Source organism: Rhinolophus ferrumequinum, chromosome 8 (genome assembly GCF_004115265.2).
Source record: "Rhinolophus ferrumequinum isolate MPI-CBG mRhiFer1 chromosome 8, mRhiFer1_v1.p, whole genome shotgun sequence".
Lineage (NCBI taxonomy): Eukaryota > Metazoa > Chordata > Mammalia > Chiroptera > Rhinolophidae > Rhinolophus > Rhinolophus ferrumequinum.
Window position 1 is genome coordinate 10,080,640 of NC_046291.1, and position 25,468 is coordinate 10,106,107.

Below are 25,468 nucleotides of genomic sequence, written 5' to 3' on the forward strand. Positions count from 1 at the left end.
ATTTTTAATTGGGCTGCAGCAAATTCCAAAAATATATTTAGTTTACTTAAATAAACCAGGTGAGGCAATACGTACTTCACCTCGAGTGAGTGGCCCGGCTGTTTGTGTGTTTTACCGCATATGGCTCTTGGTGAAAAACGTTGAAAGAAGTTTGGATACCCCTGGTCTAGAGCTTATGTTGAGGTAAATCCCCTTCTGCTTCAACTGCTTTGTTTCTTCTGCAATGCTTCAAAAATTTCAGTGATCAGAATATAGCTTGAGCTTTCTCAAGCCACTTTCATGATATAATTTTTATTTTTCAATTACAGTTGACATACAATATTATATTAGTTTCGGTGTACAACATAGTGATTAGACATTTATGTAACTTACAAAGTGATCACCCCGAGAAGTCTAGTACCCATCTGACACCACACACAGTTATTATATTATTATTGACTGCATTCCCTATGCTGTACTTTACATGCTCATGACTATTTTTATAACTGGCAATTTGTACTTCGTGATATTATTTAAAAACAAAAGGCACAAACCTCCAGTTATAAAAGGAATAAGTCCTGGGGATGTAATGTAGCAGCATTGTGACGATAGTTAATTATACCGTACTTTACATTTGAAAGTTGCTAAGGGAGTAGATCTTAAAAGTTCTCATCACAAGAAAAAAATTGGTAACTGTGTGGTGATGGATGTTAACTAGACTTATTATGGTGATCATTTTGCAATATAGACATATATCAAATCATTGTGTTGTATACCTGAAACTAATATCATGTTGTATGTCAATTATATCTCAAAAAAAATTTTTTTTAAGTAGGAACATAAAAAGTAGTAATCTGAAAAGTGGGTTTAGTCGTTTCCTTATAAACATACACATTATTCAAGGGGAAAAAAAGCCTGGATTTTGTGTGAGGTTGTTAATATAGACAAGTTAATATTGTATAAATGAAAAGGAAAGGAAATTAGTGCATCTAAATTTTAAGATCCTTGGAGCTTGAGACCCAAGGAAAATGGATGGGTCAGCTCTGTGGCAGGAAGAGGATGGGGACACCACAAAACAAAGGGGAACAGTTGCTGGATAAAGCCTGTGTGGTGTGGTCCTCAGACATAAATAAGGCCGAGAGTTGTTTTAGTGGGGACATTTGGTGATGTCTAGAGACATTTTTTGGTTGTCACACTGGGTGGAGTAAGGTGCTACTGGTCCTTGTGGGCAGAGGCCAGGGCTGCTGCCTGGTACCCTGCAAGGCACAGGACAGTCCCCACACCAAAGAGTTATCTGTCCCCAAGTGCCAAAGTTGGGGAAGCTTGCTTTAAAGGATTACCACAGCTCCATCAGGCTGGTGTAATTGTTATTTCCATCTGTCAATACAAGGAACCAAGTTTCCAAGAGTTTTGAATAACTTGCTAGTATGTGGGAGAAACAGCAAGCACCCCTGGTATCTGGCTTCCACCCCAGTGTTTGCTCCAGGATCAATGAGAAGATGGTGACGCTGAGGTGCAAACACCAGTTTTAGTCATGACTTTGTGAGCTCGGGTGGACACTTTAATGTGCCCAAGCCTCGGTTTTCTCATGTTGACACCCTTTCTCTCCCGTTTCCTTGGGCTGATCAGCAGTCACAGCAGTCGTGTGCCTGGAGGGTGCCTTTTGCATCCTGTAGCACAGCTGTCAGCCTATGGGGTAGGAGGGCTCCCGGGAGGGCCTGCCCTCCGCTGGCTGTGTCGCCATTTCTGTGTGTCACAGAGAGCTGTGTGGGGAACGCCAATCAGCCTCTGCTCTTCCTGAGACAGATGGGTCCCAAGGGAGGGCTACTCGTTGCTGGTGACATTTTCCAGCTGGGAATTTGGGAGCGTGGAGTCTGTATATAACTGGGAGGCTTGGGAGGCGGGCTCTCCCAAGTCCTCAGCAGCCAGCCAACTCCCGTACCATCTCTTTAGCCGCAGTGACAGCTCAAAGTGGACTATAGAAACAGGAATATACCAAATTCTGGAGGCCTGAGCATCTGCCTGAGGTGGCACAGCCCCTGAGTGGCAAAGCCAGGCTTTCCTAAGAAAGAAATTCCTGTGTACTCTTTTATGGCTTAATGCCTGAGTGAGTAGTTTGTTCAGGCCCCAAATCAAAACTGCTTCTAAAGCAATTGTTGGGAAGCCAGGCTGCCCCATGCCGTGGAATGACTGAGGTTAGGGTTTTCACTGGACATTGAACCTAGAGTTTGAGGGGGAGCGGGGATGTATCTAAGGCCCAGAATCAAGGGCAGCAGCTTCAATGTGGACAGAATTGAAGTTCAGTGTCATCAGTGTACCACTGGAGGACCACAGTCTCGCCTCAACACGTTTTTCCAGCCGTAATCACTATTACTTCCCTTTGTAACCCTCTCCTGTATTAGGTGGGCCCCTCACTCACTCTTGAACATAGTCTGTTCACTTCTCTACCCTTTTCTAGAATGCCTTCCCACTTCCGCTCTGCTTCCGTCTTTCCTGTTTTCCCCAAAGGAGCTCAGTGGAGATGCACCCCCACCGTGCCTCCCCACAAGGCCTCCTTCCCATCCCAGCCACTGCGCGATGTCCCCTGGTGGGAACCTGGTCTCCTTCCATGGTACTTCTCATACTCTGGCTCAGAGCTCTGCTTTTGAGTTCGGATTTGCCTGAGCCTCTTGATTGGATTGTAAACACATACTTCGTAAAGGTGGTCATTCGGAAACATATGATACGTTTGTGTGGGTTCCTGGCCCCTAGTGGACACGAGAGTAACGTAAGCTACCTACTTTTATTTCTCTCCTTTGAGAACTGTGGGTCATTGTTGGTACTTCTTTGATCCCAATAGATGCCATGTAATAGGTAGTTAGTGTATATGTAAGTCAGTAACTTAAAATTCAGACTCCAGCCTGGACAGGATTTGGGAGTCTGAGCTGGTGGCCAGGATGTATGCGGCATGCATGTAACGACGCCAGCCATCTCCGAGAGTGAGGGGACAGAATTAGCGGGGACTCATCCCCCCAGTTTTCCATGACACACAGCATTTAAAACCTGTTATGAAATGAGTCATCTCACATAGTTCAAATTCCTTTGTGAATTTCAGGTATGGCCAGTAATAACTTTGAGGAAACGTCCATGTTTTTGATGGTTATCTCCTTGTGGGAGACAAAATTACTTGTCTTTATAGACTAGGATGCGACGTTTTATGCCTTCTGCATTAGTAATTGGCATGATAATAAAGATACCCTCTATAGTTTTTTTCTAGAATAAAATATATTCATATTGTTTTCCACTCAGGGAAGTATAGCAACTATATGAAATAAATACAACTTTATAATTTAGTGGTTTTACATACAAGGAGGTCCAATGACTCAAAACTCAAGACCTGTCTTAGTTGTTTTTTTGGTTTGGAAACAAAATCACACATTTGCAAGTCAGTCTTTCCTTTGGGAATTTTAAATCGCTAAAAAATGTACAAGTATTTTTCCTGCAATCTCATTCACTCGTTCCTTACACTTCTAAGAGCCTGCATTCCATGATAAAAATGGAATTTACTCGAGAAATTTTAATTATTGTTAACAGTTTTCATGTTAAATTATTTGCACACAAAGTTCTAGAACTCAGCCTCTTTATCTCTCATACAGCTGTGTTGTAGTACACTCTGTAGCTGTAGCCTCATACATGGCTCAGTGCAATTATTTTTATGTCCCAAAGTTCATATAAGTCAATGATGTTATATCTTGATGCAGGCAAGTTCCAATGACAACTGAGAAGTGGGTATATTTGGTCTGTCACCAACCCCTTATCTTTTGGGTTCTGCTTTCTCCTTTTTCTTGCCATGTCTTTCTCCTCCAAGAACTAACTCTCTAGCTCATTTGATCTCTATTGGAGAATTCTCTGATAAATGAAACACTGTCTAAGGTGACAGACCCAGGTGCCTACAGGGGACAGCAACTCACCTGAGTGAGGGGACCCCAGGATGTGACAGTAGGCCTTGGGGACTGTCGGGGAAATGGACGATGCATTTGTCATGCAAAGGCATCAGAATTCAGAATTTTTTTATTTTTATTTTTTTACGAAAACATAGTGTCTAACAAATTTCCTGGTAGAGTTCAGCCCACCAGCTGCCAGTTTACAACTCTGGTGGAGCTTGTTAAAGTATTCCCTCTGTCAGGAGTATTAACCTTGATTTTTGAAGAATGAAAAACTTGCAAGTTAAAAGAATGAGTCTTCAGTTGCAGGATTTCTTATGTAGGTGCTTGAGGAAGTATTTCTGAACAGGGCGTGGGGGTCCGGGAGGCAGAGGGAGGAGACGTGCTTGTCATTTCATACTCGTGGGCGTATTATTAATCACAGCGGTAACAGTAGTGGTAGTAGCTGATACCTGTATATTAATAGAAGGAAAACTCCAAGTAACCACCATGGTGCTCAGTAAGTGGACAAACCTCTCTCTTTAAATCTAGCATTTGTGCTTGAGAAAGAAGACGATAAAGCAAGCTTATATTTGCCTCCTATGCTGCAGAACATATCCTTTTTTAAACAGTCCGGGTGTACCAAACCTCACCCGAGATTCTTAGTTGCACTTTGGGTCTGAAGGTAGATTTTGGAGTAACTGCCCCCGTCAGTCACCGCATTAAGTTGTCAGTGATTTGTGGCCAAACCTTTGGTTTCCTCACGTGGAATTCAAATCCATAGCAACCACTGCTGAGCTCTGTGACCCAGCGTGAACCGAGACCAGGCAGCCGCAGAGCTCAGAAAATGTGGGACTACACAGAACTAGGAAGGTTCAAGGTCATTACCAAAGTGGAGGCAGCCTTGTTGTTGGTGAGAAATAAGGGCTAGCAGTACGGGTGCACCCCAAAGCAGAGTGTGTTCCATGTGGGAAAGTGGGCCGCGGTATTTGTGACTCTAAGAACACTCTCTAGGGCCAACGACCATCTGCCCAAACGAGTTAAAATGCTGAATTACAAAGTTTTTAGAAAAGGAAACTATATTTCTCCTTTCAAATCCCATTTTCAGTAAGTTGCCAAAAAATCCACAGGAAAACAGCTGTCTCCAAGGTGCAAATTTTTTCACTCCTTTGTCTTACAATCTTCTCTGCAATTCATTCAGCAAATAACTAGTCATTCAATGCACTCATTCAACTAAGAGCCACTGAGCATTCTCCATGTGCCAGGCATGTGACGAGGCTGTGAGGCGGGGGGTGGGGGGGGGTGGGGGGGGGGTGGGAGGGGGATGGAGGCAGAAGAAAGTCCCTGTGACCCGGCGCTCGGAGCCTGGAAGGAGAGGCAGAGATTCACCTTCTAGCCATTATTTCTGGGTGCTTGCTGAGTGCCTTGTACGGTTCTAGGCATCAGAGCAAAGAGCGAACATCCTTGCTCTCTCCCTGGGTGCATAATCTGGTGCCCTACCTGGGTTTTGCAGAGGAGTGTGTGTGTGGCGGGGGTGTCGGGTGGGGTGAGGGATCTGTGGGTCAACACTTCAGCTTAGACCTGGTGGAAACAGTGGTTCCCTAGCAACAACTAAGAAGCATGTCGCGTCAGTTCCAAGGGCTGCTGTAACAAATTAGTACACACTTGATGGCTTAAAACAACACAAACGTATTTCCTCCCAAGTTCTAGAGGGCAGAAGTCCAAAAGCAAAGGCATTGCCAACTCCCTCCATGGGCAGTAGGGGAGACTCCGTTCTTGCCTCCTCTAGCTTCTGGTAGCTGTCAGGGTTCCTTGGCTTGTGGCCACCTCACTCCAGTCTCTGCATGCCTATATCAAATCTTTCTTTGTGTTCCTCTTATCTGGATACATGTGATGGCATTTAGGACCACCTGGATAATCCAGGATAAATTCTTCATCTCAAGGTCTTTAACCTTATCACGTCTTTTGTATCTAAGGTAAGATGCACAGGTTCAGGGGATCAAGATGTGGACATACTTTTTTGTAGCCTCCGTTCAACTCACTACAAGTATTTGGGCAGAGACAGCAGCCTCTTGGGCCCTGAAGTGGGAAAGAGATGGGCTGGCATGTTTGAGGGACTGCAAGATGGCTGAAAAGGTTTGACCAGAGTAGGTGAGGTAGCACATGGCATGAGATGCTGTTGAAAAAGCAGATTCGGGTTGTCCCGTATGATCAGGAAAGCTTTGAAAGATTTTAAGAATGGAGGCAGGTTGAATGTATGTTGTAAGATCATTCCAGCTGCTGTTTGGAGAATATAGTGGGGGGAATGACAATATCGGGGAAAACCTGTGAGGAGGCCACTGCGGGTGGGAGGTCCTGGTGGCTCAACAAGGCGGTGAGGGTGGAGGTGGGAGGAAGTGGATGGGTGTTGGGAATACTTGGGAGGCAGAATTGACAGGAAGGAGAGGGAGACTCCCTGTGGGTCATTTGCAGTTAGATGTGCCCGGGAGAGGTGGCAACGGCTGCGTGGGTAGTGGTGTACCGCTGAGAAGCACTTTGGGGGGATGATCATGAACCCCCAAGTCCAGTTTCTGATTTGTAGCACTTGAGATCAGTTGGATATGTGGCAGGGACTCCCAAAGAGAGGGCTGGGCTCGAGAGGGAAAGGGAGTGAATATCGGAGTTGGATGTGATGGATCCTCTGGAAATGCATGAGTTTGCTCAAGAGAGAGTGAGAAGGGAGAAGAGGCCAGGGCAGCCCTGCAGAGCTGTGGGAGGAGCTCCACCAGTGGGAGGAAGGGGAGCAGCACAGAAGACACAGGTAGGAAGAAGGAGGGAGCGTCAGCTGGATTACTGCCCCTTAGGGAGCCTACCAAGAGCTCTCCACACTGTCCCCTTCAGGTCCCTCAGCAGGTTTCCGGTGTTGGGCTGTTCGTACGCTATGTTTTTTAAATGGGAAAAGTCCTTTGCAGTGAGTGAGCTAATTGTTCCCTGAGAAAGCCATGTCTTCTGGTTCTCAGCTCAGTGTGCTTTCCACTGCACCATGCTGCCTCTTCAGAACACAACTAAAAATCCCGAGTCAGTGTTACTCCTGGCTCAATGGATCCAGTTATTCCCTCGTTAACAAATGAAGAGTACTTAAGGCACAAGAAAAAACTCTGCCACCACAGTTCAGTCTCCTTGCACTGTCTAATCTTGGAGTAACCTGTTTCATTATTTTTATAACTCTTAGTGATACCCAGCAGTTTCCCCGGTAACTGAGGAGGACCCCGGAGGCAGTAGCTAAAGGATTTATGCAGCACGTGCAGTCCTTTGGAGGGTTAAGTGATGTTCTGGTGTCACCTAGTGGCCTAATGGTTGAATGACAGTCAGGCTTTAGAAAGGCAGGAAGGGTGCAGCCGAATGCTTCTTTGTTAGTTGAAATGATAAACGTCTTAATCAATTCAGCATTCCATGAGTATGTGTTTAGAATTTACACTGTGCGAGGTAGTGACCGAGGTGTTGGGACAGTAATAATGTACACGGATGCCTGGCCTCAAGCAGCTTACTAGACATCATCCCAAGCAGATATTACAGTAGCATGCACGAAACAATAATGAACAATAGGTGATGAGTCTATTGAGGTGTTCCTTGTTTTAGGGTGGGTATGAGAATTTGTAGGAGAGTGGAGCTGAGAAGGACTGGGGTAGAAAAGGGAAACAGCACCTTTAACATCAGAGGAGCTGGGTTCAAATCTCTACTTTCCCAGGTGATAGCCACTGCTTCATCTCTCTGAGCCTCGGATTCTGGTTTGGAAACAGTGTTTGGTCCCCGGGGACAAGCAGATCAGTGCAGCCCAAAAGTCTGATCTGAAGATTTTGGTTTTAAAGATGTACATAGTCTCTTATCTGTTGGTCTCTTCTACCAAGTTGCTGTGAAATTATAACCATTTGATCTTAGCCCTGCTCAAGAGATGTGCCTGCCAGTGACAATGAACAAGGAATGAAATCCTAAAGGAAAGCTCTGGCCTCAGAGTTGGGCAGGCGTGTCACTCTGTCCACTCTGATGGCCTTCGTCCTTTATCTGTCCAGCTGGCCCAGAGCCTAGTGCTACAGTAGCCGCAGTGGGGAGGCCCATATACTGGGTCTGGTGACACAGTGTCAGATTTGCCTTTGAGTGAAAGGAAGATGACGTGGTGGCTTCACATGGCATGCCAAAGTTTCCTCAGTTGTCAAGAAAATGGTCATTTTTGGATCCGTTGAATCTGTTTTCGGACGTCACCGTCTTCCACTGGAAGTCACAAACCACAAACCACAGAGGCCATTCTGTGCACATGATAGCATAAAAGCAAAAATAAAATAAAAAATCAATCAATCAATCATGGGACACTATATCTGAAGCCAGTCATTCCACCGGGCATTTTTTCCTTTTTGCTAGATTGAATGCAATGCAGCAATCCGTTGTATAGCAGGTTATTGTTTGTGGGAGGAGGGGGCACGGTTAGCAGTAGGATATTTCTGTAAAAACAAAAGGTTTTTTAAAAAGATGAAAATTCCCGTGATTATTTAATGATTCTCTAGTTACAGAAATGTGTATCATGGGCCTGTTATTTATGCTTGTTCATCCCGAAGTTAATTCTATTAAAGCCCAATAATAAGTAAGCTCAAATGTCTACTTGTAAACATAGCTGGTTTTTTACTGACTCCTTCTTTTACATGAAATAATTTAATGGAAATGGCAGTATTCGCTACATTGCTGTGGATAAATTATTTACCCAAATTTGGTGAACTAACAATGACCATTTCAAAGACTGGTATTTGGAAAATTTTCAGGGGCAGCTTTCTGACAGATTTAATACTGTTATGCAAAGTTTAGTGTATTTTTTTCTTAATTTACCCCATAATAAACTGTTAGTATGAAAAAACAGCACTAAATATAAAACAAAGAGCAAAGTCTTCTAGCAGCTGTAAAAATGTAAGCATTTCTTATTTTATATTAGTTTTTCCACTTGCAAAGTTGGGGTTGTATTTGTCATTTAATGTGGTTGAAATGAAAGCATAACAAGGCCTGTGATCTAAACAAGGAAAGGACACCAACATTACTGCGTTCAGGACCATTGCTCGGGCGGGGCGTGTGCTCCACTCTCCTAAGGTAGAACCATCATCATCATCCTCCTCACAAGTTCAAGTTTGTGTAACTGCTGTGGGCCTAAGTTCTGGGGATGGCAGTTCCAAAACGTGAGAAAGCAGCTCCTTTTCCTCAGTTACAGAGCCTTCCTTTGGTTGGGTGGGTGGGGGTCTGACCAAATTACTTTATGAAGTATTTATTCTTCTCTGTCTCTCTTACCACCATGGCCTCGGGCACCTAGACTCCGCCCTCTGGAAGCTCCTGGTCTGGTGGGTGTGGGGTTGGGAGGGTAAAGAGATGATCACACAGTAACGGGTGGGGAGTGTTGTTACTGAGGCATCTTGGAGAGACATCGATTCTGAAGGGTGTGTTGGGGGAGGGCAGGAGACGGGGGAGTCTGTCCACGGGGGGATTGAGTGATGACTTGGGGGAGAGAATGGAGAGACACTTTTGGATAGGACATCAAAGTATGTGAAGGAACAGAGCTTGCTCAGAAAGGACAAGGAAGCAAGGGGAGGAGGGTGAAGATGGGGGCAAAGAATTTAGTCGTGCAAACAACCATTCCTTGTTTTGTTTGTTTTTGAAAGTGTTTTAGGTGGCACTTTCTCAAATCAGGACACATTTCTATACTGAATGGAGTTCTGACATTCTTAGCACTCTGTTTTTCTTTCTTTTTCTTCAAAGTTCCAGTAGTTCTCCGGATGGGGCATCGCACTCCAAAACGAAACACACTGTAGAGACTTATAGCCAGTTAACTAACGCTCTTACTTAGTTACCCTTTTATGTTCAAACATACATTTTGTTGTTTTTAAATGATACATTATTGTAAAGTACAGCATTCACAAAAGATAATTTAGGAGTTTTGTATAAATTGCATGTTAAGATGTAAAACAAGTCCCAAATTTAATGAAAAAGCAGTTATATCCCAAGCCTTCTGTTTAAGAAAAATGAGAACTTTTAACTTACGTTAATTAAATAACCTACAAGATTAATTAACATGGGTAGGGAGGGTGAGCTGACGTCATTATTTATTCCTACTTTCAGACTGTGGTTTAGAATTTGTGCACTATCTAGAGAAAACTGATACGCCTTCAAGTGCCGCCCAAATGGTTTGTGCCCAAGTAATTATATTTTATTGCTTTATTTTTTGTCACACATATTTATACAGTGTAACTTCCTTGAAAATGCAAGGCTTTTAGTATTTTTATGGAACCTCAATAAACAGTAGCCGTTGTGCTGATGAAGGGAGTTCAGCACAAGAAGGGAGCAAATGGCTAGGGGACCAAGGGAGCGTGCTCCTCACAGGCCAGGCTTCCTTCCTCCAGAATAGAAAGAGCTACGAGACTTACAGCTGCTTCTAATGGGCATTAATTGAACGTTAATTTGGTGGAACAGTCCCTCGAACAATGTCGGACAGGCAAAAGGGAGCAAGGAGTTTCCTGATATTTGAGCCTGAAATGTTCCCACTGTGGGTTTAGGGGGAGAACAGAGCTCATGAAACTTCTTCCCCGAAAATAAGAGGTGACCTTTTCGTTTGTGGAAAGTTGGATTGCATAAATATAGTGTGACATGGAGAGCCTACTTCCAATTTATGAATCAGAAATTAAGTACAAGTAACTCAAAGAGAAATATTTCCCTCTAAAAGGGCAGACAGTATGAGCCATATGAAGTAAAGATCTGGCAGTTTCCCCCCACTTTTAACTTGTGTCGCTAGCATAATGGCAAAAAGACTTTGATTTTTTTTAAAAGTTCTTTGCTTTACCAAACAGCTCAAGATTTGTAAATATCAGTGACAGAATGAAAATAGTCAGAGAATTATTATCAGTTATAGATATGTGTGTGTGTGTGTGTGTGTGTGTGTGTGTGTGTGTGTGTACATGAGGAAATTCAGGTTTATCATACAGCTTACATTCAGATTGAGAAAGGCAATGTTACTGTTTCTTATTGTGGTAATTAATTGACCATTTCTGTTTCTATTTTTAGACTTTGCTCAGTCTCTAATTTTCCAGTCCTCTCTAAGCCCAAGTGACCATATGTTCATGTTAGAAGACATGTTAAGAATCAGCCCACCTCCCTTTTTAATCTTCCTTCTTAGGGTCAACCCGGAGCACCTGGACCACAGGGTCCTATTGGACCCCTAGGACCTCCCGGACCCTTTGGGATTCCAGGAGAGAAAGGGATGAGCGGTGACAGTGGCCTTCCTGGAGCAGCAGGTGATGTGGGAGATAAGGTACATCTCTTCTTAAGTGTAAGATTCATATTAACCACTCACCAGCACTACCACGCCAGATTTTTTATAATCACAAGTAGTACCTCCTCGCACCTTATAATGAATTTAGTCTAAACTCCTCTTCCATAATAATCAGCCCTCCTTTCCTAACCTTTCCAGAGGAGTGTGGTTTTCTAGACCTTTTCTATGCATTTGAATACATGAGTGTGCTCCATGGGGAGTTGTATTGTTTCATGGCTTTTTAAAAACCCTAAGTGATACCATACATAACATGCTGAGTCTTCCCTTTTTTACTCAACCATATGGCTTAGAGACCATTCCATGTCAATTTATATAGAGAATTTATTCCTTGAAAACTACTGCTTAATGTCATAGTACAGATGAAACTATAGTTTATTCCCTGTTGATGGGAATTTGAGATTCCATCCTAACTTTGTGCAGTGCAAGTGTGCAAAATTTATAATCCTGTACGTTACATGCGTTCACATTTAAGCGTTTGTTTCTCTAGGATAGATAGATTCTGAGAAGCGGAATGACCAGCTTACAGGGTGTTGAATGTTTTCCTTGAATTGATACTGCTAAGCTTGCTTCTTTAGTACAAAAAAAAAGTACAAAAGGTTGATTTTAAATGTTGGCATTTAAACACATTAATATAAAAATAGGTGACAATGACTGCTAAGGATTTTTTTAAAAAAATGTGTTATTAATTATGTATGTTTTCAAGTAAATCCACTTGTTAATCTAATAATTTAGTAACTTTTATAACTTTGTTTTATTTCCTGAAATTTTAGGGTCCAACTGGTGTTCCTGGATTTCCAGGTTTGGATGGCATACCTGTAAGTACCACTAAATTTTCTCCATTCTTTTTTAAAGAAGGGAGAAACACTCATTAAAACCCTTAAAATCCCATGTTTGAAAAAATGTATATAGGCAAACTCTCTTGTTTTCTCATCGCAGTGCGTGAAAAAGTGTTTGCATTTCAATTTTGTGGAATGACTCCGAGACCAAAACACTTTACTCAAATAACAATGTTTTCAAATAGATTAGAGAAAAACATTCTGAAATATGAACTAGATATACTTGTCAAGTCAAATACAATGTTCTAAAAATAAATGTATACTTGTAATGCAAGTTTTCATTGCTGGTGAGCCCTAACTTTGGAAGTGGATTTAAGACTCTCCCTTCCAATATGAAATCTGAATGACAGAAGGAAAAGGTATTTTAGGGGTGCTTTACAATTCATTAGAGTCTTTTCTAATGATTTCAAGGATGGCTTCCTCCCAAATCTCCCAGAATACTCCAAACTAAATGAATTTAAATTGGGGCATATTAAAATTCATTTGTTTACTTTTACTGTGCTACATAACACATGTGGGTGGGGACAGAAGTTTCACAAAATTTAACAACATGTGAATCACCGTAATTTGGGTACCTATATTGCGTAACCTTTGTGTTATAGTATTCTTGTAAAAATGTTTGCTTCTAATTTTGTTTCCTATAGGGACACCCAGGGCCCCCTGGACCCAGAGGCAAACCTGGCATGAATGGCTACAATGGCTCAAGAGGTGATCCAGGGTTTCCAGGAGAAAGAGGAGCTCCTGGCCCTAGAGGTCCCCCAGTAAGAAACCCATAGCTCATCCTAACGGGAATCTTAAGTGAAAAGGCCCTACAGTGGGAACAGGCTCCGTGTGTTTAAGAAAATACAAGTGTTCTGGGAGCATGATGAACAAATGGGGTGACTGGAGGATGAGGACAGACAGGTGGGGGGGACCTACGACACTTGGGGTCCTATAGACTATAGAAGGAGGCTGGATTTTCTTCTCCATCCCATGGGAACACATTGATAGTTTTAAGGAAGGAAGAGGTATGACCGGATTGAGGTTCCTTTAAAATGCACCTGGTTGCTGGACAAAGAATGGTTGGGGGAGGGAGCAAGGAGGCCAGTTAGCAAAGCTTATGTTGTTTAGCGTTCAGGATTTCCCTGCAGACCTTTAACCCCTCTACATACTTAAAAAAGAAAGGACTTTAATGTGGGAAATGTGGCACTTATTTTAATGGTTGGAGGAGAGGAACTCAGGAGCCCCTGTGGGACTACTGATTTCAAAGGTTCACACTTAGCTGAGATCCAGAAGTTGGGAAGGCTCCTACGCCATAACCACTCCCTTTCACCCCATGTCAAGACACCAGCAAACACTCAAGATTCTACCGTTCTGCTTGGCAGCATCAGCAGTACCAGAAAAAGGATGTCTTCTTCACTGCTGACTTCCAAATCTCTTAAGTACCTCTCCCAGGTGGAACCTAGCTCACATGCAGCTGCAAAGAGGTCTGGAAAATGTAGTTTTTAACTTCCTAGTTCCCGTAGTGCAATAAGTGGAAGGGGTATGGAATGGCTTCCAGAAACAATTGACAACATTCAGCCCTTGAGAAAACTTTCCTGCTCTTAGTTTTTTTTTTTTCCCTTCAAAATTTTGAACTTTTATTTAAACATCTGCGTAACTTCAGCAAGAAGTACCCTTTCCTTTAGCCCTTATAGTCTCTTTCTCTCATTTAAATAAAGATTGGAGATGAGTTGGCCTTTCAAAACGGATTTGCTGTGACTATTTTTCAGTCTTTCCACTTCCCTCATTGAAGACTATTTCCCAAGATTCCTTCTAGAAGATTTTCTTATCGTCACCACCTTAGTCATCCTATTTTCTTCCATGAATTTTCCTTTTGCTCCAGGTCCTAGTGGAACTGGTCTGAACATAGAGCTCAAAAAGAATTTCCACACTCACATCTTTCTTGTGATACCGTGCTCCCCCCAAAATAAGACCTAGCTGGACAATCAGCTCTAATGCGTCTTTTGGAGCAAAAGTTAATATAAGACCCGGTACTGATATTATATTATATTATATTATATTATATTATATTATATTATATTATATTATATTACATTATATTATATTATATTACATCACATTACATTACATTATATTAAAGACCCAGTCTTATATTATAGTAAAATGAGACTGGGTCTTATATTATTTTTTGCTCCAAAAGACACATTAGCGCTGATTGTCCAGCTAGGTCTTATTTTCAGAGAAACATGGTATCAAGTAAGAGACAACGCCTAGCCTTCATTATTAAGCTTCTCAGCCACCCTCTGTTTTCAGACTCAGCCAGTTGAAGGCTCTAGTGCAGTTCGGTGAGTGCACGTCTCTTGAGATCTTCAAATTGGGTCAAACTTCATTCTTCCGAGTGTCTATGAATATTCAAGAGAGCAAGGGTTCTCCATTTTAGCTTTAACACACATGCAGCACGGGTCATAGTACTGAAGTTTGTCTTGATGGTCTCTTTGCAAAGCAGCTTTCTTTCCGTTGACTCATTGCACGTATGGGCAGCCCTCTCTTTGCATAGTAGTGTGAGACCTTAACATGGCCATGTAAGCTGAAACCACACAAAACAAGCTTAACACACAATGGGAAAAATTACCATTGTTCTGTGTCTTTTAAAATGTTTTGTCAAAACATTAAAAACTCTTATTGTTAGTTGTAAATATATAGGGAGATTTTTTAAAAAACTAATATTTATTTAGTACATTGTAATTTACAATGTTAGATGCATCGAGAATTAGAGTGTTTTCCTTCTTCGTAAAGATGTGTCAAGAGTAGTTTGAACAAAGCTTGCCTTTCTTCTCATCATGTAACTTACAATATGAAGTGAATGTTTCTATGCTTGAATGACTTGTCATACTCTTTTCTAAGTTTGGATCAGCTTCCAGTGTTGTGAAATATTTCTAAGAGTTTCCTTAACATGCAATTCTTTTGCCCGTGTCACTTCCTCTGGCACATCTTCATCCTTCTTGTCACAACCACTTCCCTTTTCTAAGGTTGATAAGTTTGTCTTCACTAAGTTCTGGCTGGAATGACAGCAGTGCCAACATTCCCACAAATCAGTTATTTCTTCCATGGCTCCATTTATGTTCCTTTTGAATTTCATGTCCCGCATTATCATTTTCCATTTCTTCACTTCGTTTTGATCTTTGTTGGCCAATTCCCTTCTTCAGTGTTCTCATGAGATGTCTTTTGGGTTTATCACTGTGAAATAAGGGGGCAACACAGCTACACACTTTGCTGTGTGTGTGTGCGTGTGTGAGTGTGTGTGTGAGTATGTTTGTGTACACTAATAGATATGCAGTGACCAGTCATGGACAGACTTTGAAAGCAATGATGTGGTCAGTCAGTGATCATGATTTGCGTCTGTTACGAGCCATCTGCGCACCGATGAACTAGCAGTAACGTTTATACTTAATGTAGTTACTCAGTTAGTACACAGTAATAACTGAATTTCGAACCATTTGGCTGGAGGACTGGTGCTATTTAACTTAACTGTGGAACTGAAATCCATGCATATTAGACCTGTGCTAAGTAAGCAAGGCCTGTCTGTGCAGGCAAATCTGATTTCTCAAGGAAGCTGCTGATGGACCGTACCGTTAAACCGGAAGGGTCTGCCATTGGAAGCAAAGTCAGGCATTCTTCTTAGAGGGATTGATCTTGACATCAGCATGTCCTTTGTCGGAGCCTAATATATGAAAATGGTTAACATTTTCATGTGGGAACCCAGTTAAGATATATTAATACAGTAAGTAGAATAATTAAGATAGTAAGTAGGAAAACTTTGGGGAAAAAGAATACATTGAGGTATTTCATTAACTTTTTAAAAATGCCCTAAGTAAACTTGCAGCTACATACAAAAAACTTCCAAAGGGAACATGCTGATTTTTAAAAGTTAATCTTATCATGAGATGCATAGGCTCTATTTTAAACACAAATATTGAAATGGATAAAATCAATTTTTAAAAACTGTTTCTAGGGCACATTATTAACAGACAATTGCAAAATTGTTTATGTGTAAAAATAATACTTGTGTATTATATGGTGAAGGAAAATGCACTATTCCTGCTAAGTAACTAATAAATAGCTATTAACGTATCAGTATATATTATATATGACCCACAAACAGATCCATGATATAATTATAATATATTTATATATACACATATAAATATAAATGTATTCGTAGATACTCTGTATATGGAGATTTCTTAATAGATTTTAACCGAATGCTGAATGACTATATACCTTAGGATTATAATAATGAAGAGAATAAAGAAATCTCCATTAGTGAAACATGACTACAGTGGTAATTTTATTAGTGAGTAATACTGCACACAGAAAAGAAAATGCTGAAATAGTAATATCCTTTCCTCCTCTCTTAAGTGAATACTTTATTTTCAGGGCCGGCCTGGGGAAAGTGGAGAAAAAGGAAACTCAGTGTTCATTGTAGGTGGCATTAAAGGTATTCAGGTAAGCATTACAATTATGGTGGGTTTAAAAAAACTTTTTTCCCACATAGGTAAACCCATGCAGGAAACACATGGCCTGAGATTTCCTTTGAAATGTCCCTGAGCATGGTGTTTTTTGTCATTACCCTGACCGTCTGTGATGGCGCCATACTTCTTGAGTGAAGGCACTTGGCATTAGTTGCTCTGGCTATAAAATTTCAGTATCTCCCAACGATTCTTGCAGATTTCAATTCAGTGTTTCTCAGCCGTGGCACTGTTGAGCTTTGGAGCCACATAATCATTTGTGTGAGGGCTGATCTGTGTGTTGTAGGATGTTTAACAGTAGCTCTGGCCTCTATCCAGAGTGCTAGTAGCACCTTCCCCACCACCCACAGAATATCTCCAGACATTACCAATGGCCTCTGGGAAGAAAAAGTATCCCCTGTTGAGAAGCACTGACTTATTTGTAGTTAAAATTTAACTTTAGTACTTGCATTCCCTTATAATAGAAGTCACCACTATTGAACTTGAAAGTTATGGAAACGTTACAGCAGTTGCCTCGGAAAATTAAATGCTTTTGTGTTTTTAGCAGAGAATGATATACAAATATTCAGAAGTAAACTCTCGAATGACCACCTCATCTCTCTAACATGAGTAGCCACGGATAAGCGGAAGGAGATCGCTAGATATGCTAAATCGAGAGGCGAGATACAGTACATTTTCAAGACGTGGTCATTTGTCTTAAGGAAGAATATTCTGCAGCAATTAGATAAAAGTCATCCTAGATTCTTCTACTAGATCCTGAGTTTCATGCCCACGCAGAGTGGGCACAGCTGAGTGGTGATCCTTTCAGTGAGCTCACAGTAGTTGTTTGTGGCCTCTGTATCTATTCGTACTTGTGAAACAGCAAAAACTATGCTTCTGTTTACGGCTCACCTGATGGTTAATAAAGTTGGCATCAAAAGCAGGGTCCCTCTAGGAAACAGCATGGTGTTTAGGAAGGAGAGAACGACCCTTGTCTACTACTGTGACTTTCAGAAACCGCCTTGGCCTCTCTGAGCCTCATTTTCCTTATATATGAAAGAAGATTAAAGCGATGTCTACCCTGACTTCCTCTCAGTGCTGATGATTTGTTATAATAATTTATATTGCAGCGTATTGTAAGCCATAGTGGACTGTACAGTGTTAGTTATGGTGAGTATTTTTTTGTAATTGTGCAAAAGAGAACCAGTGAGCTAGAAGCGGAGATGGATATAGAGAATTCCTCATCTTAAAGAGAAATCCCTAATAAAAGTAGTTTGCAGATCAATAACCTTGGAGAAACAATGGTCTGAAGAGGTCATATATCTATGTCCCACTCATTCGTGTCGTTACTATAAAAATAACAAACAGAAATAACAAGTGTTGGCAATTACGTGGAGAAATTGGAACCCTGGGGCATTGCTGCTGGGAATGTATGTGGTGTGGTCACTGTGGAAGACAGAATGGCAGTTCCTCAAGAAATCAAATGTAGATTGCCCTATAATCCAGCAATTCCACTTTTGCATATATACCCAAACGAAATGAAAGCAGGGACTCAACAGATCTGTGTACACCCACGTGCATAGCAGCATCATTCACAATAGCCAAAAGGTGGAAGCAACCCAAGTGCCCAGTGATGAGTGGGTGGATAAACAGAAAGTGGAGTAAACATACAATGAAATGTTAGTCGCTCTTAGAAAGGAAGGGAATTCTGACACGTGCTGCAACGTGGATGAACTTTGAAGTTATTATGCTGAGTGGAATAAGCCAGTCACAAAAGGACAAATACTGTATGATTTCATTTATCTGAGGTTCCTAGAGTCGTCAGATTCGTAGAGAAAAGAAGTCGAATGGTGGTTGCCAGGGTTGGGGGAGGAGAAATGAGAGTTAGTATTCAATGGGTACAGAGTTTATATTTGGGGAAGATGAGAGGTTCTGGAGACGGGCGGTGGTGATGGTTGCACAATAATGTGAATGCACTTAATGCCTCAGAACTATGCACTTAAAATAGTTAAAATGTAAACTTTTATGTATATTTTACAATATGTTATATTTTACATTTTTTTAAAAAAGAGCCTGTGCTCAAGAGAATATACACCCTTTGATCCTTTAAAGTAGGTAGTCTCAAGGACAGTCACAAAGCAGCAGGTCTGCACAGAAGCAGATGGGAGAGAATTTCCACACGAATTCCCTTCACATCTGCTCTAGGGTGATAAATGGGGCAAGGTATCTGTAAAGGGAGGCTGCGTCTGGCAGTTAGACCAGGTGCAGTTTAACTGTGATGAAATGGGACCATTGGATTGAGAATTGAGAACATTTTAAACGGAAAGATGAAATCTCGTCTTGATTTCCACATACTCATGATTCCATCGTCTTTCTCTTGTTTCAGCTGAGTAGAAGCAGAATTCAGACCTAAGAATGGAGGCCCCAAATCACCTCCACACAGCCTTCCACAGTTGTCTTTTCAACACCGAAAAATTGAACAGACTGCACAGTTAGACAGCTCAAATAATGTCTGTGTGTGCTCCTACTTTTCCATCACGTGTGTTGTAGGAAACAGTGTTGCTCTTCTAAAGCAATGTATTGTTATTATTGCAGGGTGACAGAGGGGACCCAGGACCTCCAGGCTTACCAGTAAGTCTCCTGAGCGGACACGTGCTTCTCTTTGTTCCCAAATAGCCTATGGTGCCCACTGGTTTGTATCCCAGCAGGACTGGCTACAAAATTTGCGAGGTCCTCCCAGTGCAAAATGAAAATGTAGGTCCCTCTTAATTTTTGTTCAAAAATCATTAAGAATGTCAAGGTGGTGACAGCAGAGCATTAAATCAAGCATGAAACCCTGTGTGACTGCACAGGTCACATACCCATGAAGCCATCCTTGAATCTTAGCAAGCTTTTGATTACCTTGCTTGCCTATCTTTTAATCATCATTTGGTATTGCTCAGATATATACAGTCACTTAACATTTAGAAAGTGAAGTCAGCTTAGAAACTATGTACATAATATATGTCAAGTGGAAATGATTTTGCTCTATACCATTCTGCCTATGGAATCAGTCACTTTGTATTACATTTCATATTTTGCCCTGTCCTCATCTCGCTGAAATTTGTAATTCAATGCTTATATTAGTCTTTCTAATTAATCAGTGTTCACAAGATTAAAATGGAAAGTAATTTTGCCTCCTAATAGTTAACCTATAATTTTGCGTGGTCACTTCTGGCTGTAGAGAGGATTGCTTGCCCAGGTTGCTGTCCTTGCTACTGCTGAAGCTCAGGTCTGTATAGTTAATGAGATACCTTGATGTCGCTTTTAAAATAAATACCCATTTGTCCTCCAGGACAGAGCAACTTTATTGCACACTTACCTTGCAAATCACTGGACTTGGGCAGGGCCGGGGGAGAACAGAGAGCCTCTCTCCACACTTCCAGGAATGCCCAGCTATAACCTGTCCTTGTGAATTTGGGTATAAATTCATGTTGCAACAATTATGTGCTGCAGAAAATTGTTTATGACTGAATCATCTTGACTTTGAATTGGGGACCACATTTCTATTCACATTGATCTGACAGGGCATGTTTAAAAATATGTTAAATGATGTACATTTATGTTTTAATATTAATTAATGTTAATATTTTAAAAGAACCCTGATGTATATCAAATTTAAAACATATGTGGAAGTTAGGAGTAGCTAGTAACAAGTTTTCTTTGTTCTCTACTTTTGCTATTATAAGATTTATTTGTAAACAAGTAAGTAGATTGATCGCTGGGTCTTAATTTAATCCTAACATAGGAGTTTGTCACACCTGCCAGAGAGCTGCTGCCATGTGGCTCTGTGCCCTACGACCATGCCAGAGCTGCTGTGAAGATGCTCCAGCCTGCATGTGTGCCCAGGGCTGATTTCTATGGAGACTTTTATTCACTTGGGATTACATGCAGCTCTTGCTGTAACGATGATTGTGGTTTTTGGTAACGAACGCACTGGTTTTTCTTGTGTTTAGGGACCCAGGGGTTTGAGAGGCCCGGCAGGTCGAGCGGGATATCCAGGAGAGCAGGGCTTAACAGTAAGTACAGCACTGCTCATTCTGTCCCTCGAAAAACCCGACCTGACATTTGAATACCGCAAAAAAAAAAAAAAAAAAAAATCACCATCATGGGTCAGATACAGGTGGGTTCTTTGGGCAATTGTCACCTGATGCATCAGGGCACACGCTCCATTATCAGTGTGAGTGCCCTCTTAAATCACAGGTCTTCCGGGGGTAGCAAATAGCCCCACCATGATAGGATGTCCCGCATGGGTGTTTTAAAATCAAGAGTTTTCTAAAGAGGAATCTGGGACAACCAACGGCTACACCTTCTGATTTCTACGACTGACATGTGATTTGTGTGTTTCTGCTGTTGATTTAGGGACCTCCGGGCCAGCCTGGGAGTCCAGGTTTGAAGGTAGGTGGCCGTGAATAAAATGCACATACAGCCCCTGTACCATGAGGTAATAAGACGAGTACCACTGGTACTTGTCAGAAAGGTGTCCTTCCTCTTATTAGACTCCCCAAAGTCTTTAATAAATGAACTTTAACAAATTGCGTAGCCAGAAGTCGTGCTTGTAATTACTTCTTTAATACTCAAAAGCGATTAGATTTATTTATTTATTTTCTATTTCCAGGGTAATCCTGGTGTAGGAGTAAAGGGGCAAATGGGAGACCCGGTAAGCATCCCCTTTTGCACGGAGGAGCGGATGTTAAAATGTATGTGCTGCCTGGGTTGCGGAGGCTGGTCTGATGGTCACATAACGGGGTTCATTATCTAGTTGATGCCCAATTTTAGGGCCAAGCATTTTTCTTTGCTGAATTACTATGGCCCCATTACCCGTGGCTCTAAAATGACAGTTCTGACAACATTTAACACTAAATTCACGTTAATTTATGTGACGCAATTGACCCTAGCATAAGCAATTGAATATTTATGCTAATATATCCAGGCTAAAGATCTTGTTTGATTACTGATTTGTTTGGCTTAATTTCACAAGTTCATCAAAATTTCAAACTCTATGCATAAATAAAAACATAAAGAACTAGAACCAGAAGCATTTAGCAACACACAATCTCCTACTCCTTCCCTCCCTCACACTCACAGTCCTTGACACTGAAGCATGAAGCTTAGCAAGGACAAGCTTTAGAAAAGTGTTTCAAGATGGCAGCTCATCTGGAAACAATCTGAATGTCTAACAGCTGGTGAATGGCTCTTTCAACAATTGTGGGCAAATAGTTCAAAAACTGTGGCATCCACTCTGTGCCAGGCTAGGATCAGTGCTGGGTGTGGGGATTTAGCAAGACAGACCTGATCCCTTTTCTCGTGGAGTTCCAGTGTGGTTGGGTGAGTTATGGGACAGCCGTTTAACAAAATGACACAATTGCCAAAAATATATTGGAAGACTTTATGATGTGGGGAAATGCCTATGATATAATGTTGAGCAGAAACTATAGGTAAAAGAAAATTATAAAATTATTAAAATTTAAATAAAATATAAAGATATAAAATATGTTGTATATTTTTGTTATGTTTATATGTTTTTCTATAGTATTATTCTATTCTAACATATTTTGTGTTTAACACATCATTTGATCACATGTATATGTACATTATGCACATACATATACACACGTGTGTATACGTAAATATACATACACACATACACACAGTGCATGCACACTGCGAAGAACTACACCAAAGTTCTAATGGAGATTGTCTCTGGATGGTGGGCTTATGGGTCACTTTTATTTTTAAAATTTATTTTTAATAAAAAGTGTGCATTACTTATGCAAAACAATAAATATTTAAAATTACATCATTTATTTGCCACAACTTTAATTTTAAATCCATACACACAGGATAGTAAACATTACATCATAATATATGGGTGAAAGTCTTCTTGGTTTCATATTTTATTTCAAAATTCCTATTGATTTTTTCCTTTAAAGGGTGAGGTTGGCCCGCAAGGTTCTCCTGGACCCACCCTACTGATACAGCCCCCTGATTTTTCTCTCTATAAAGGAGAAAAGGTAATTCTCAACCCATATGTTACTTTGGTAAAATAGTAATGGTCAACATCGCTTGAACACATACCTGTGTCAGCCAAGTACTGAGCCCCTAATAATTAATGCATTATTGCATTAATCCCAAAGAAACCTTAACAGGTTGGTATTCTAAGTAGCCCCATTGTACAGAGTTGAAACATGAGGTTTGGAAAGGTTGCCAATATTCTCAAGTTCACCTAGCTGCTGAGTTGCTGACCTAGCTTGAACTGCTAAATTGTGACATGTCCTTCAGCAATCATGCCCCACTAATATTATCTTTGATATGTGGACTGAAAAGACCACTGGAAGTCCAGTTGTCCTTTAGATGTTACACATGGACTTGATGTCTTGATAATAGAAAATGAAGTGATGCATAGAACTGGGCACGTGATTGACTCTTGGTGAAGATGGATTCCTCTGTCAGCCTCCAGTTTGATGTTGCTGGTGCCACATGCGGGTTCTGTTGTCAATTTTAATGACTTGATAACATTTCACTAATGTGCTTAAAAATGAAACCCTCCTCTCAATGGCTACATCCTGAGCTCTATGCTGCCCTGGCTCTATGGTTGTCCCTCCCTGCACCCCATGACGCTCCACCTGTCACAAAGTATGGCCTCAGTAGTGTCTCATTTGTAAGTGCGCTTGGGTCTTAGTTGCTAAGTTGAAGAGTAACCCTTTATTTCAAAAATTAGTAAAATAGTTGTTGAAAGAGGTGATTTCTGAAAGAGATGGAATTCAATAAGTTAAACAATAAGAGTAAGCCAGATGATGCTCGTTGTGATTTTTAGGGTGTAAAAGGAATGCCTGGAATGGCTGGACCTCCAGGACCACCAGGACCCAAGGTAGTTTATTAAAGTAACTTTTTTTTTTATTTGTGTGATGTGTTATCTTAATTAAATTTTTTTGCATGGTCTTTATCATTGCTTTGAATGCTTATATATATTATTAGAATTTTTCACTGTTTTATCATCATCCTGTAGGGTACCTCTTCTAAAGTAGTTATTTTCTTTAACATGCTGGCAATAATTTTTATTTCTCATTTTACTTTTGCATTCTTTATTGCTGCAGTATTGTTGCTTGAACCCTTCTAAATGTTGTCATCTCTTTAAGGGGGAGCCTGGAATTGGGGAAAAAGGAGAAAAGGGCATTCCTGGGTTCGCGGGCCCTCGGGTAAGGATCATTCATGCCATCCTTACTTTCAATGTGTTCAGAGGCATTTCTCTCTCACATTTTTATAAAACTAGATCAACATTTCTGAGACCTCAAGAGTGGGATTATCTCAAATAGAAACAATTTATTTTGACAACAAGAATTGTGAAATCACTAAATGTCCCAGAAAACCATTTCCATTGACATTGCTTAGATAAAACAGGCAAGCAGAAGAGAGAAGAATGGGCAGGAAGGAAGTGACAGGATTAGGGTTGTAGCATTCCCTGCCTTGGAATTGTTCATTTAAATCTATTTGATGAATGAAGGTACTGATCTAGGGGCAGTAGCTAGAAAAAAACACACACATAAAACCAGGCCTCAAATATCACCACACATGTCACTAATGGTATGCCCGTTCATAGAGTCACTATGGAGGCCAGATCCCAGCAGGCATGGACATTGAGTTTATTTGGCTCTAGATTTAGTACTTAATGGGACAACATTGGCTTCCATGGTAATTTTTATTGCTGATCAATGCATAGAGGAACTATTTATCTCTAGACAAATTATACTGCAAAGACTTCAAAGATATTTAGCCTAATGCAAGAATTAAGTTAAACTAAAATGCATGAGTAACAACAAAAATATGTTCCTAATTTATAGCACTGGCAAAGATATGAAATTAAAAAAAAAAACTAATAAGCAATTAAAATGGTAAATGTTATAAAGAAATGGCATATATTTTATATTTATTTCTTTTTAATTCAACTATCTTTGCAGATAAGATTAAATATCCATGCAGCAGTCTCATAATGTGAAAACATGATTCCTTGAACTGGTGCATACATTTTAATTTAATTCTGTTGGTGTTGATTTTTGTGAATTTATTAGGGTGACCCAGGCTCCTATGGATCTCCAGGTTTTCCAGGATTAAAGGTAAAGGTACACCATTATGGAGATGACAAATACAGTTCATTAGTAAATGCAATTCACTGTCATTCCAAAGTTGTACCACTGCAAACATGCACTCAGTAATTGGGGAGACACATTCATTTTAAGAATTACATGATTTAGTTGTGGGTGCAAAAACTAAAGCACAAAACTGATACAACACAAAAGCAATGTGGAGATTTTGCACGGAACCTCAGTGAGCATGTGTTGTTCAAATTAAACAAGAATGAGATCATTTGTCACCCAATCACATTTTTTATAAAAGGCATGTTTCTGGTTATTTGTAGGGGGAAACAGGACTATTTGGAGATCCTGGGCCATTTGGATTTCTTGGCCCAAAGGTAAAAAAGTGAGCCTATTTGATTACTGCCTAATAAAATTCCACACACAATGCAATATGTATTACAGAACTGTACACTTGAAACCTGTAGAATTTTATTAATCCATGTCACACCAATAAATTTAACAAAAGTATTTCAACAAATGATTCAAAACTGTAACTTTTGAAAGAGACAGAGTTAATTTTGTATATATTATTTTTATTGCATGTTTAATGATTACATTTTACATTTGAGCAATGATTATTTTGAAGGTGTATGGTGGTGAAAGTTTTAAAAATTCCACCGGGATCATATAGTATCACGATTAAAAACGGAGGGAGTTGTAGAGAGCTTTCTGTTTTCGCCACCACTGGATTGTTTTCTTCCCTTTGTAACCTCTGTGACCCCCATATTCAGCACTTGCTCAGGAAAAGCCG

General features: G+C 40.7%; 1 protein-coding gene across 1 annotated transcript in view; it reads left to right on the forward strand.

Moving 5' to 3' along the window:
- Nucleotides 1-25,468, forward strand: part of COL4A4 (collagen type IV alpha 4 chain) — a 118,230-nt gene that overhangs the window by 25,672 nt on the left and 67,090 nt on the right. Inside the window, exons 6-18 of the mRNA XM_033112034.1 lie at nt 11,062-11,196; nt 11,988-12,032; nt 12,698-12,814; nt 16,473-16,541; nt 19,139-19,174; nt 20,539-20,601; nt 20,945-20,980; nt 21,201-21,242; nt 22,516-22,596; nt 23,400-23,453; nt 23,722-23,781; nt 24,652-24,696; nt 24,999-25,052. Coding sequence (XP_032967925.1) covers nt 11,062-11,196; nt 11,988-12,032; nt 12,698-12,814; nt 16,473-16,541; nt 19,139-19,174; nt 20,539-20,601; nt 20,945-20,980; nt 21,201-21,242; nt 22,516-22,596; nt 23,400-23,453; nt 23,722-23,781; nt 24,652-24,696; nt 24,999-25,052 — 837 coding nt within the window. The remainder of the gene's footprint in view (nt 1-11,061; nt 11,197-11,987; nt 12,033-12,697; nt 12,815-16,472; nt 16,542-19,138; nt 19,175-20,538; nt 20,602-20,944; nt 20,981-21,200; nt 21,243-22,515; nt 22,597-23,399; nt 23,454-23,721; nt 23,782-24,651; nt 24,697-24,998; nt 25,053-25,468) is intronic.